This window comes from Salvelinus sp. IW2-2015, unplaced genomic scaffold (genome assembly GCF_002910315.2).
Source record: "Salvelinus sp. IW2-2015 unplaced genomic scaffold, ASM291031v2 Un_scaffold16393, whole genome shotgun sequence".
NCBI classification, from domain to species: Eukaryota; Metazoa; Chordata; class Actinopteri; order Salmoniformes; family Salmonidae; genus Salvelinus; species Salvelinus sp. IW2-2015.
The window spans coordinates 1,297,443-1,310,160 of NW_019957565.1; the positions used below are offsets into that span (position 1 = coordinate 1,297,443).

Genomic DNA, 12,718 nt, shown 5'->3' on the forward strand with positions numbered 1-12,718 from the left:
GAACAAGCATGGGAAACAGTGTTTAAACCCTTTACAATGAAGAACTGTGAAGTTATTTGGATTTTTACGAATTATCTTTGAAAGACAGAGTCCTGAAGAAGGGACGTTTCTTTTTTTGCTGAGTTTATGTACTATAGGGATTGTGTTACAAATGCAGGAAAACATCTGCAGATAGGATTTGTTAAGAATGCACTTTGGAAGGTCAGCTTTCTCTGGTATTGGGTCTCGCCTCCTCAAAATGCATTGTCTCCTCCCGGGGACCTTTTCTTAAATGTGTTTTGAAAAGGAGGCGAGGGGAGAGGAATCGAGGAAAGGCAATTGAGGAAGAGCAAGGTGTTCCATCTGTGTGCTGTGTGGCTGATAGTGAGCCTGCAGGCCTCACACTCTGCTGGTGGCATCACCTCTCTCACCTGGTCCCTGCGGTGAGGGGCAGGTCTATGGGACATCTGTCTTTCTCTCTCTGGCATCAGGTAAAAATATCTTCGCTGTTCCATTGCTTCCCTGTTTTTTTCTTTCTTCACACAACATGAGGTGACGAAACAATGCAATTACACCAATTTGCATGTGTTAATTTGATTAATTAGTGAATTGAGGAAAAAGAAAAAAAAGCTAACTCCACTTCTCTCGAGGAAGGAACATTGAACATTGCAAAACTGTGCACCTGAAAACTTTTCTTGTTCCAGCTCGGCTCAAAAAGAAAAGCTGTGTGGCGGAGAAGCTATTTGAGAGACCCGTTAATTGGTTTTTGAATATGTTGAGCTAATTAGTTATATGCAGATTAGGCTTGATTGGTTTCAATGCAAAGTGTAACTTGCACCACAGAGGGGGATTGGTAGATTCCCTCCCCCCTTTTACTTATCAAGATATAGAGATAATTGCAATTAGGGTCATTTGCATACGTTAATGAATTTGTCTGATGCTTCTCAAAATCACAGACGTGGGATAAATAATTGATACCATATCAGCACTTCAGCACATGGGCTGGGGATGTCAAGCTGCCACCCTGCAGAAGGGTGTGGAGCTACAAATAAAACCTTGCCTTCACTGACTGACGATTGCTATTCATTATCTCTGACAGATATATTGAGTCAAAGAATTGCAAATCAGCAAAAAGTGTTTATTTATGGAATCCCCTGTGAATAAGATAACGATAATACAATTGCTTCGGTTTCTTGATCATTTTCAGTGTCTATCTTTAAACCTAAACTGAACAGTTAAGAGCGATTTTCTGATAAGTTTTCCCATGTATTTTGATGAGATGACTGGCCAAGTATTAGTCAAGCTACTGGATCAAATGGTAATTAGACTAGGTATACAAATGAAATATTGCGTGCCACATTGGTTAGAACAGGTATAGAGACGGTTTGTGTGGTTGTTATCAGTATGCAATACTCCTACGTTAATTTTTTTTACTGATTTAAAAAAATCCACACGGATCTAAAATGACTGGATAGGTACCTCCAATACGATAACAGGTTCTACAATATGTCAGATAGGTGCTTCTGTAGGTGTTCTTATATATATTGGGTATATTGCTTTCCCTTACGTAGTTCTTTCAGATCAGGTTTATTCTGGTTATTATGATTGAACTCCACTTGTGTCTATGGAAGTATGGGAGTCCAATTAGAAACAAACTGAGGAATGCCAAAAATACCTTAACAAAAACGTTTTTTTTTTAAAGATTTGAAACTCATGCTCAGGTTTGGATTATGTTTGAAGAACCCGAGGAATGTGTTCATCCTTTAAAACCATTCTACATCATTACCAAAGAAATGCTTTGAAATCCAGCCATTAAAACACTCATTGTTATTTTGAGTGTGAACCTAATTGGCTAACCCTAAAAGAGTCACTGCTGAGGCACCGACACACCACAATGCTTATGGTAGACTTTTCTCTGGGAACATTCATTTGAAAAGTCACAGCTGGCTACTTCAGTTTTTTCCCCCTGTCTTCTTTGTAGGCCTATTGCATGTTTGGTTTTAATTTCTCTCTGTAGACCAGTCACGGAATAAGAAATAAAAGAAGATCATAAAAGCTGACTGTGATTTCTAGGCCAAAGGTACATATAAGATGGAAGTTTAATTAGCTAATTAAATAAACAAGATCTGAGGGGGTGTTTTCATGCCAAGAAACAATTCTGACATGCCCTTCAGTACTATATGTAGAGGCCCTATACCCTAACTTCCAAGTAAAGAACTCAACAAAGAAGTGAAAATGTCAAATTCATACGCAGTGAAGAAAGAAAAGTTATATGGAGTTTAAGGTAAGAGAAAAAGGGTTGTCTTATTTCTTTCAGTTTGTTGTTGCATTGTGAGCACTGTAAAGTCAACAGCTGGACTGCTCTACTCAGCACCCACAGGAAAGGGGTCCCTCCCTTTTAATTAGGCCAGCTCACCAGATTAGGCCTCATTAGACTCCGGCACAGGACTTCAGCTAAAGCCTGGGCCTCCAGCGTATCCCACTTTAATTGCTTCTGTAATGGCCCCAGCTCAAGCCTTTGAAATTCCATTCCTGAGGGTAATCGGCCATGTTTGTCTGAGTCCGGGAGCTTTACCTTTCGGTGTGAAAGCGCTATTTGTCACACCTCGCTACACACGCGCACACACAAACGGCAGGTAAATATTATCCAAACACTCATTACAGACACGACACAGGTGACTGGCAATATTATGATTATTATAGTTATTTAGAAAGTACTTTTTTTCTCCATATAGATGTTTTAGGCCACACAAAGACTCAATTCAACCATAGACCACAATACAATAATAGCACTAGAAAAGATATGTACAGTTATTACTTCTCTCCATCCCTATGCCGCTCCCCTCTTCCCTCAACCTGGGTCGTGTTCATTAGGTACCAAACGGAAGAAACAGCGAGGGACTACATGGCCTCTCCAATAACAAACACTTATTTTTGTTTTCTGTTTTCTATCTACAGTGAGCCCTACTCAACACGACCCTGGTTATATGGGGACCAGTTCAACTTTGACCTTGTCCTCTTCCACCACCACACAACAACAATACATTTAAGACCTATAGAGCACTGCTGCAAAGTCATGTTGGAATAACAATTCTCACCGGCCAAATTTTTTAAACAACAATTACAAATGCATATTTGTATGTTCCCATAAACAGGAGTACATTTACTAACCCCAGGAACCATCTTCACCTGAAAACATAACTAAATATCGAAGACAATCGAGAATCACAAGGCAACCACTTGCAGTACAAAATAATCATGGGACTAAAAGGTATGTTTTGATGAATATTCTACAGGCATTCTTCATTTAGTACACAGAGAGTATATTTTTGAAAGTAGACGAGACATCCAGGCAGGTGTATTTGATCATTCCTCGTTCGGCCTAACTCGACCGTTCGAGTGAGCCAATGAGAGTTCAGGAACGTCCAGGGGGCAAAAGCTACGGTCGCATAGCACTACAACCAAAGTATTTCCTGTTTCCCTCAATCCGACACATGAAAGGGCCTAGAGTCTGAGCTCAGAGAGTGTGTGTCTGTGTATTCATGTGGCGATCTTGTTTTGAACACACTCTTTGTGTTTCGGGAGTCATTAAACTGTAGCTTGGTTGAAACAGCTCCGGACGAGAACCAGTTTATATTTATTGGTCTGTGGCATCTCCCTCTCCCTGTAGTTTTGTGCTGGCTAGGGAAAGGTGCTACATCAAGGATGGTCCATCACTGGAAATGCCATAGTCCTCTCAGGGAATTACAAGTCAGTCTTAGGCAAGTCAGTCACCAATGGACTTACCGAAAACAGACACTGGTTTGACAGTATAAATCATCCTCTTCCATCATCAACAGTCTTTCCCTCCTCCGCATCTTCCCCTTGAAGCAGGAGACTTCAATAATGTCAAGGTTGAGAACATGATTCTCTATGACCAGAATAAACATTATTTTGGGGGAAATGCCGTGTAACTGGGAAAGCTAATGGACACTGGCAGCAGTATCTGGAGTACGGATATCGGAATATCTGAACGATGGGATGGATGGTGCAGGACAAACTTATGGGTGGAAAAGGAAGAAGAGCAGGAGGAGGAGGCGGGGGAGGAGAAGGCACACGTTGCTTTGTCACCCATTCTTCTTCAGCAGACCTGAGATCAGGAGAAAGAGGTGATTATTGGTACATTGATTATGCATAAATACAAGACTACAAGAACAAAGACAGCAAGAAGACCCCAGTCCAACACCACTTTGAACAGCATTTCTAAAAAAGCACTCTTGGAGACGTCAGAATGCACATTCATTAAATCACATGGATGGGTTCCATCAGAACCCATCCCTTCACCTTCTGGTCGGGCATCATGCCGTTCCCCTGCAGCGAGGTCAGGTGACTGCTGAGCAGGGCGCCCCCTGGCCGGTCGTGCTCACAGAAGATGGTGCCATTGACATAGTGGAAGCGGTCGCCCGGCACCAGCCGATTTCTACAGGTGGCACAGGTGAAACACTGCAGAGAGCGAGGGACATAAGGAACTTTAAGAAAGAGCAACAGAAGCATGGGTTTCTCGCTGAGTCATATCGCTGTGTTATAAAGGGCCTCAAAAAAATGTATGTGGCTTCTGTTGGCATCCCACTGGGCTAAGACGTCAGTTCAACGACTAGTTTTGATTTACATTTGGTTGAGTTGTCAACTAACGTGAATTAAACCCCAAAAAATCCCCATCATTGGATTTAGGTTAAAAGTTGGGTGAAAAAAATATGAAATTCCCTTACGTTGATTACTTTTTGCAAATCCAATCAGTTTTCCACGTTGACTCAACGTCGTCACATACATTTTGTTGTTGTTGTTATGAAGTGGAAACAACGTTGATTCAACCAGTTTTTGCCCAGTAGAAAGAGTCTTTACTTTTAGGCTGAAGTTCCTCTTACCTTGAGGTGGTACACATTGCCCTGTGCCCGCATCACCATCTCACTGGCAGGGATGGACTGGCCACAAGCGCTGCATGCCCCGCTGTGCCCGAACAGCCTGTGGATGAACAACCCGTGTCAGACCACTGCAACCACTCACACCACAAACACTTCAACACATTACCCCTCTGACCAAGTCACACCTCATTTTCACAATGAAAGCAATGCTGTTGTTCAGCACCACACTTCTTATATCTGATTCTGAATCAGCTCACCCTTTGCCAATCCTAAATAGAATACGTCCCAGACCAGTGGTTGAAGTCATGAATGAAGTCAAGTATAGGTCTAGATTCTAACACAGGGCTGTCAAACTCATTCCATGGAAGGCCTAGTGTCTGCAGGTTTTTCCTGTTTTTCCTTTCAATTAAGACTTAGACAACCAGGTGAGGGGAGTTCCTTACTAATTAGCGACCTTATTTCATCAATCAAGTACAAGGGAGGAGTGAAAACCCGCTAACACTCAGCCCTCAATGGAATGAGTTTGACACGTGTTCCAGCAGGACTGAATAGGAGGGATGCAGCATTGAATAGTGTTGGTGGTGGTGCTGAGACATGTGACTCAGGTCTTATGAGTGCTCAGCCGGCGGCCACAGATTCCATGTGGGGTTTGAGCTGCAGATGAAGTCCATGGCAGGCTACTGGGAGAGCCAGGAAATATGTTACAGCTGATACTGGTGAAGAACACTGATCAAGGGCTTTTTCTCCACAAGTCACGGAATACCTTCTGTAGATGCTGGTGATGTCATTGTTTGGTGTGAAGTGTAAGACAGACTACGGTCCACTACAGGCCTTTTGGAAGCAGACATTGCGTTGCTGATGTCGAACAGTTAGCCTCATTGTTAGAGCGTGACCAGGTAAGTCAATTTTGTGAAACTTCCAAACCACGTTTAGTAGACTACCCAGAGTACATTAGCCCATCCCTCAGAGAGCCTAGTGTGTAAACAGTTCAACTGTTCAGTCTTAATAGAAAGCCTCTCAACCGCTCTCACCTTTATTACACCCCCTCCCTGTGACACCTACCAGACTGGTTTGGCTGCTATTAACCCCCCCCCCCCCCTCCCCCTGTGACACCTACCAGACTGGTTTGGCTGCTAACCCCCCCCCCCCTTCCTTGTGACACCTAACCAGACTGGTTTGCTGCTATACCCCCCCCCCCTCCTTGTGAACCTACCAGACTGTTCGGCTGCTATACCCCCCCCCCCCCCTTCCTTGTGACACCTACCAGACTGGTTTGGTTGCTATACCCCCCCCATTTCTTGTGACCCCTACCAGACTGTTCGGCTGCTATAACCCCCCCCCCTTCCTTGTGACAACCTACCAGACTGGTTGGCTGCTTATACCCCCCCCCCCCCTCCCTCCCTCTTGTGAACACCTACCAGACTGGTTCGGCTGCTATACCCCCCCCCCCCCCCCTCCTTGTGACACCTACCAGACTGGTTCGGCTGCCTATACCCCCCCCCCTTTCTGTGACACCTACCAGACTGGTTTGGCTGCTATACACTCCCCCCCCCCCCTCCGGTTCCCTATCTGTGTCCCAGCTCTGACTGCACACTGTAATGAATTTTTGATCTTAATCCAAACAGTAATTTAATAAGCGAGCGCCCGAGAGGAACCCTGTTCTCCCTAATTAAGGCTCCCTCTCTCTCCCCCCTCTCTCTCCCTCCCCTCTCTCCCCCCTCTCTCTCTCCCCTCTCTGCCTTTATCGGACCTCAGCGGCACAGCAGCACTCGGCAATGAGAGCCTTGCCCTTTTCCACTAACTGTATTATACATTTGATAAGCTTCGTACTGCGTCCCGTTCTGCATTAGAAGGATGGACCTTGAGCGTACATGGACACAAGGTGCTGCACTATGTTAGACCATCGTTAAGCAGCGGTGCACAAGTACCATAAACCCCTTAGAAATATGAATGGTGTCCTTCCATATTGCTGATTAATTAACAGAGCACTTTTTGGGGCAAAAACACTTTTATATTTTTCTTGTGCAATTCCCATTTATTCATGTGGGCTGCAAGCATTGTAATGAGGAGTTGTTATTGGCACAGGAGTCAAGGTGATTTTTATGCAATACATAGCTAGTAGGCCTACATTCAGTTTTGCAACCATACATCTTTCGGTAGATCACATTGTAGGGAAGTAGAAGTGTGCTATTTATTCTGGTGGGAGTGGCTTTAAATTCTCTGTATACTTACTGGGCTGATGTACAGTGCCCAGTGTCTCTGCTCTACCCAGCAGGCCTCCCTTCGTGCGGGCGCTCTTGGGCTGTGTGGGTTTCCAGACTGCGCCGGATCTGCCCCAGTGTTTGCCCTGGAGAGCACCAGTGCCTGAGAAGTGCCAACGCAGGCACACACACACAATCCCAGTCTGTGTTGGACCAGCCAGCCTCTCGCTCTCTCTCTCTCACACACACATAGTCCAGACTGGGCAAGACATTATTAAGGCAAACAGTGTAGGAGCAATGCTGTGGTGATGGAATTGGCTAATGTGCAGTCTTTTCCCGGTTTCCCCTCATCTTACGCAACTCCTTAGGTTTTGTCATTAAAATGTGCAAAAAGTAGTGAAAGAGAGTTGGTCATGTCTTGAGAGGTTAGAGTAGCTGTCAGAATCCCCTTGTTCCCCCAGATCCACACCCAACCCTGCTGTGAGCATATACCTCTTTCATAACACCCTCCAGTCTCTGATATCCTGCCACACCCTACCTGACCGCATTCACACCCAAACACCTGGTGCCTTTATGCGTGTGTAGAACAAACAAAAAGAGAGAAAAGTACTTGACAAATTCCTCCACTTTTCCAACTGCTTTCAGAGCTGTCTGTGCTTGTCTGACCTAGCATTAACAGACTCATCAGGCGGGATCAGTTGTGGAAAGTGGATTTCCGTTGCACTTTCACTATTAACTCGTTATTGAAGGAGAAGCTCACTAAAATTGACTTTAGGTTGTAGGCTAACCATCTCTCAGCTGTTTTAGCTATCTTCAACCATTTTTGACCTGGGCTGTGTTGAATATTTAAAACACTTTAATTTCACTTTGTCAACATAGCCAAGGTCCAAAATGGTTGATGTTACCTAAAACATTTGAGAGACCGTTAGCTTACATACAACCTATGGTAATTTCAGACTATATAACATAGGCAAATCATTTCCCCATGTACTTCCCCTTTCCCCATCCCTATGTCACCCTAGTATGGTAGTTTCCAATCAAATATTTTTCCTCCATCTGCATCACCAATATGGAGGCAGACACTACACCTGCCTACAAGACGGTGAGGAGGAGCCATTATCGTGCTGCATCCACCCCCACCCAGAGTCCTTTGTTATTTGAATGCTGCCTTCCCTGAAGCTCACCTGATGTAGTCGTTCTTGCAGAGGATCATGCCCCCTTTGCTGTAGCAGGTGGTGCCAATTTCGCCCAGCTGGGCGTGGCAGCAGGAGCACTTGAGGCAGCGCGTGTGCCAGTAGCGCTCCATGGAGAAGAGCAGGAAGCGGTCGGCGATGCGCCCACCACAGCCCGCGCATGACCTGCCTGCCGAGCCACCGCCGCCTCCCGTCACCGCCACGGCTGATGCCTCCACCCGGCTGTTCACCATGGTTGGCCTGGAGAGAAGAAGGGGGGGGGGGTGTGAGAGATATAATGTTGCCCTGAGTAAGGATGATAACAACAAGGGTGGGCGAATGGAAAAGTGTCTATTCAGCAGTACGAGAATGTTTGAGCTTAACATGGACAGATGGAATTATATTTCTGTTTTAAAGACATTAACAGTCCAGTAAATAACACCACTGACACCTTTATTAACAAGCTTTATTTCAACTTAGGGTATTTGGTAGATGTTTACCACAGCTTCTACATTCTAGTCCGGAAACCCACGAAACATTCAGGAAATCAAGCTTCCTCTCGGTCATCCCCGTTATCATGGTTACCCTAAATACATCTGTGCCATACCATACTGTACACCCACCTGGAACGTACCATAATGTACACCCACCTGGAACTTACCATACTGTACACCCACCTGGAACTTACCATACTGTACACCCACCTGGAACGTACCATAATGTACACCCACCTGGAACTTACCATACTGTACACCCACCTGGAACTTACCATAATGTACACCCACCTGGAACTTACCATACTGTACACCCACCTGGAACTTACATAGCTGACACCCCGCTGGAACGTCCATACTGTACACGCACCGAAACGTACCGTACTGACACCCACGCTGGACGTAACCATACTGTCACCACTGAAGTACCGTACTGTACACCCACCTGGAACGTACGATCTGTTACACCCGACCTGGAACGTACCACTAATGTACACCACACTGGAACGTACCATACTGTACACACCACCTGGAACGTACCAAATGTACACACCCAGGGTAGGTAACTAGATTTAGCTGTAGGCTGATTTTTGTCAGAGCAAGATGGTCGGGGGACGAAACATAATTATACTAATTTGTTACACTGTAAATTAACCACAACCTGTAACGGCGGTCCTCCCCTCCTCTTCTACCGAAAAGGAGGAGTATTGATCGAACCAAGGCGCAGTGGAGTTTGAACACATATTTATTAAACGAAAACACGAACTTAACTAAACTAACAAAACCAACAAACGGTGTAGACAGACCTATACGACGAACTTACATAAACAAGAAGAACGCACGATAGGACAAAAAGAACTTACACAAACACAAAAAAAACCGAACAAACCGTAACAGTCCCCGTACTGGTGCAAAACAATCACACAGACACGGAAGACCATCACCCACAACGAACATCTGTGACAACGCCTACCTAATATGACTCTTAATTAAGGAACGCCAAACACCTGCCTCTAATTAAGAGCCATACCAGGTCAACCCAAAAACCAACACAGAAACAGAAACTAGACTGCCCACCCAAAACACATGCCCTGACCTAAACACATACAAAAACAACATAAAACAGGTCAGGACCGTTCCAGAACCTCCCCCTCAAGGTGCGAACGCCGGGCGCACCAGCACAAAGTCCAGGAAGGGTCTGGGGGGCAGTTGAACCACGGTGTGGCTCCGGCTCTGGACGCTGTCCCCACACCACCATAGTCCATCCTAGCTTCCATCTCCCTCTAAGATGTCCACCCTCTTTTACCCTCACAAAATTTCTTAAGTAGCATCACTAATAGAGACAAGCACCGAGAACAGATGAAGATAAGATCAAGACAGAGGGATAGAATAAGAATATAGAGGTAGATCAAGATAGAGAGGGAGATAAGATAGAGGGGCAACCTCCGGACTGAAAAGGCAGTCCGGACAGAAGAGACAGCTCTGGACTGAGGGGCAGTTCTGGGTAAATAGCCGTTTCTTGCTGAAAGGGCAGCTCATGGTCGCTGACGGCTCTGGCAGATCCTGTCTGGCTGCGGCTCTGGCAGATCCTGTCTGGTTGACGCTCTGGCAGATCTGTTGTTGCGGCTTCTGGCAGATCCTGTCTGGTTGGCGGCTCTGGCAGATCCTGTCCTGGTTGCGGCTCTGGCAGATCCTGTCTGGTGCGGCTCTGGCAACCTGTCTGACGGACGGCTCTAGCGGTCCTGTCTGGCGGCGCTCTAGCGCTTCCTGTCTGGCGGAACGGCTCTGTAGGCTCATGGCAGACGGGCGGCTTTGCAGGCTCACGGCAGACGGGCGGCTTTGCAGGCATTGCAGACGGATGGCTCAGACGGCGCTGGGGAGACGGATGGCTCAGATGGCGCTGGGGAGACGGATGGCTCAGATGGCGCTGGTGAGACGGATGGCTCAGATGGCGCTGGTGAGACGGATGGCTCTGGCCGGATACTGCGCACTGTAGACCTGGTGCGTGGTGCCGGAACTGGAGGCACCTGGCTAAGGATAAGCACCTTCCTACTAGTGCGGGGAGCAGGGACAGGCACACTGCATTCTCAAAGCCCACTCTAATACCTGATGCGAGGTACCGTGCATCGGTGACACCGGGGCTGAGGACAAGCACATCAGGATTAGTAGGGGAGAAGATACAGTGTGTTCAGGGCTCTGGAGACGCACAGGTGGCTTAGTGCGTGGTGCCGGAACTGGAGGCCACGGGCTAGATACACGCACTAGTCAGGGAGGATGCGTGGAGGAGGACAGGGCTCAGGAGACGCACTGGTAGCCTAGTGCGTAATGTAGGCACTGTAGTACTTCGTACTAGGCTGGGGCGGGGAGGTTGGCGTTGGAAATACCGGACCGTGCAGGCGTATGGCTCTCTTGAGCATTGAGCCTGCCCAACCTTACCTGGTTGAATGCTCCGGTTGCCCGACCAGTGCGGGGAGGTGGAATAACCCCGCACGGGCTATGTAGGCGACCGGGAAACCATGCGTAAGGCAGGTGCCATGTATGCCGGCCCGAGGAGACGCACACGGAGACCAGACGCGTTGAGAGCCGGCCTCATGACACCTGGCTCAATACCCAATCTAGCCCTACACGTGCGGGGAGTGGAATAACCCGCCTGGGCTATGCACTCGTACAGGAGACACGTGCGCTCTACTGCGTAACGGCGCCTGCCCGTACTCCCGCTCTCCACGGTAAGCCTGGGAAGTGGGCGCAGGTCTCCTACTGCCCTTGCCCACAACCCCTTAGCCCCCCCATAAATTTTTGGGAGTTACTCACGGGCTTTTCGGGCTTCCGTGCAAGCCGCGTCCTTCATAATTCCCGGTAGCCTCTGCTCTCCTCAGTGCCTCCAGCTGTTCCCATGGAGGCGATCCCTACCAGCCAGGATCTCCCTCCATGTGTAGCAACCCTTTCGTCCAATATATCGTCCCATGTCCATTGCTCCTTCTTTTCCTGTCCTCTTTACTCCGTTTACTCGCTGCTTGGCTCTGGAATGGTGGGTGATTCTGTAACGGCGGTCCTCCCCTCTTCTACCGAAAAGGAGGAGTATTGATCGAACCAAGGCGCAGTGGAGTTTGACACATATTTATTAAACGAAAACACGAACTTAGTAAACTAACAAAACAACAAACGGTGGTAGACAGACCTATACGACGAACTTCATAAACAAAGAAGAACGCACAGAAATAGGACAAAAAAGACTACACAAACGAACAAACCGTAACAGTCCCGTATGGTGCAAACAATACACAGACACGGAAGACAATCACCCACAACCGAACACTGTGGACAAAACGCACCCTAAATATGACTCTTATTAGAGGACGCAAACACCTGCCTCTATTAAGAGCCATACCAGGGCAACCCAAAAACCAACAACAGAAACAGATAACATAGACTGCCCACCAAAAACATGCCCTGGACCTAAACACATACAAAAACAACATAAAACAGGTCAGGACCGTTACACAACCAAGCCCAAAAAGAGATTGTATTTGAAAAATAACATAATTTAATACCTTAATTAAATTGCGACACGTCACATACGTCTTGCTGGTGATTTTTAGTATTTTTTGACAAAAACTAAAAATCCCCCAAACAAAAAACTAATATTATGACTTTGAGGGGGTCAACAAAAATAAAAATACTTGTGGGCCGGTTTTGGCCCGTGTCCACCTTTTGGGCCTGACGGTCCGAACTGTACATCCAGTTAAGCCCATGGATGTCCAAGACTGTACTGTACATCCCACACTGGAATGGTCCAATCTGTACTGTACATCCGCCCTGGAATGTCCAACACTGTACTGTAGCATTCTCACTGGAATGTCCAAACTGTACTGGTACATTATGCCACCTGGAATATGGGTCCAATACACTTGGTACTGTACAGAAATTATCATATCCACCTGGATATGTCAAACTGGTTACTGTGTAGTAGA

At 46.7% G+C, this 12,718-nt stretch overlaps 1 protein-coding gene across 1 annotated transcript in view; it reads right to left on the reverse strand.

Moving 5' to 3' along the window:
* Window positions 1-1,101: 1,101 nt before the first annotated feature.
* Window positions 1,102-12,718, reverse strand: part of lmo4a (LIM domain only 4a) — a 17,804-nt gene continuing 6,187 nt past the window's right edge. Inside the window, exons 2-5 of the mRNA XM_024146466.2 lie at window positions 8,266-8,514; window positions 4,884-4,980; window positions 4,303-4,461; window positions 1,102-4,108 (exon numbers count right to left, since the gene is read on the reverse strand). Coding sequence (XP_024002234.1) covers window positions 4,100-4,108; window positions 4,303-4,461; window positions 4,884-4,980; window positions 8,266-8,507 — 507 coding nt within the window. The 5' untranslated portion in view covers window positions 8,508-8,514 and the 3' untranslated portion in view covers window positions 1,102-4,099. The remainder of the gene's footprint in view (window positions 4,109-4,302; window positions 4,462-4,883; window positions 4,981-8,265; window positions 8,515-12,718) is intronic.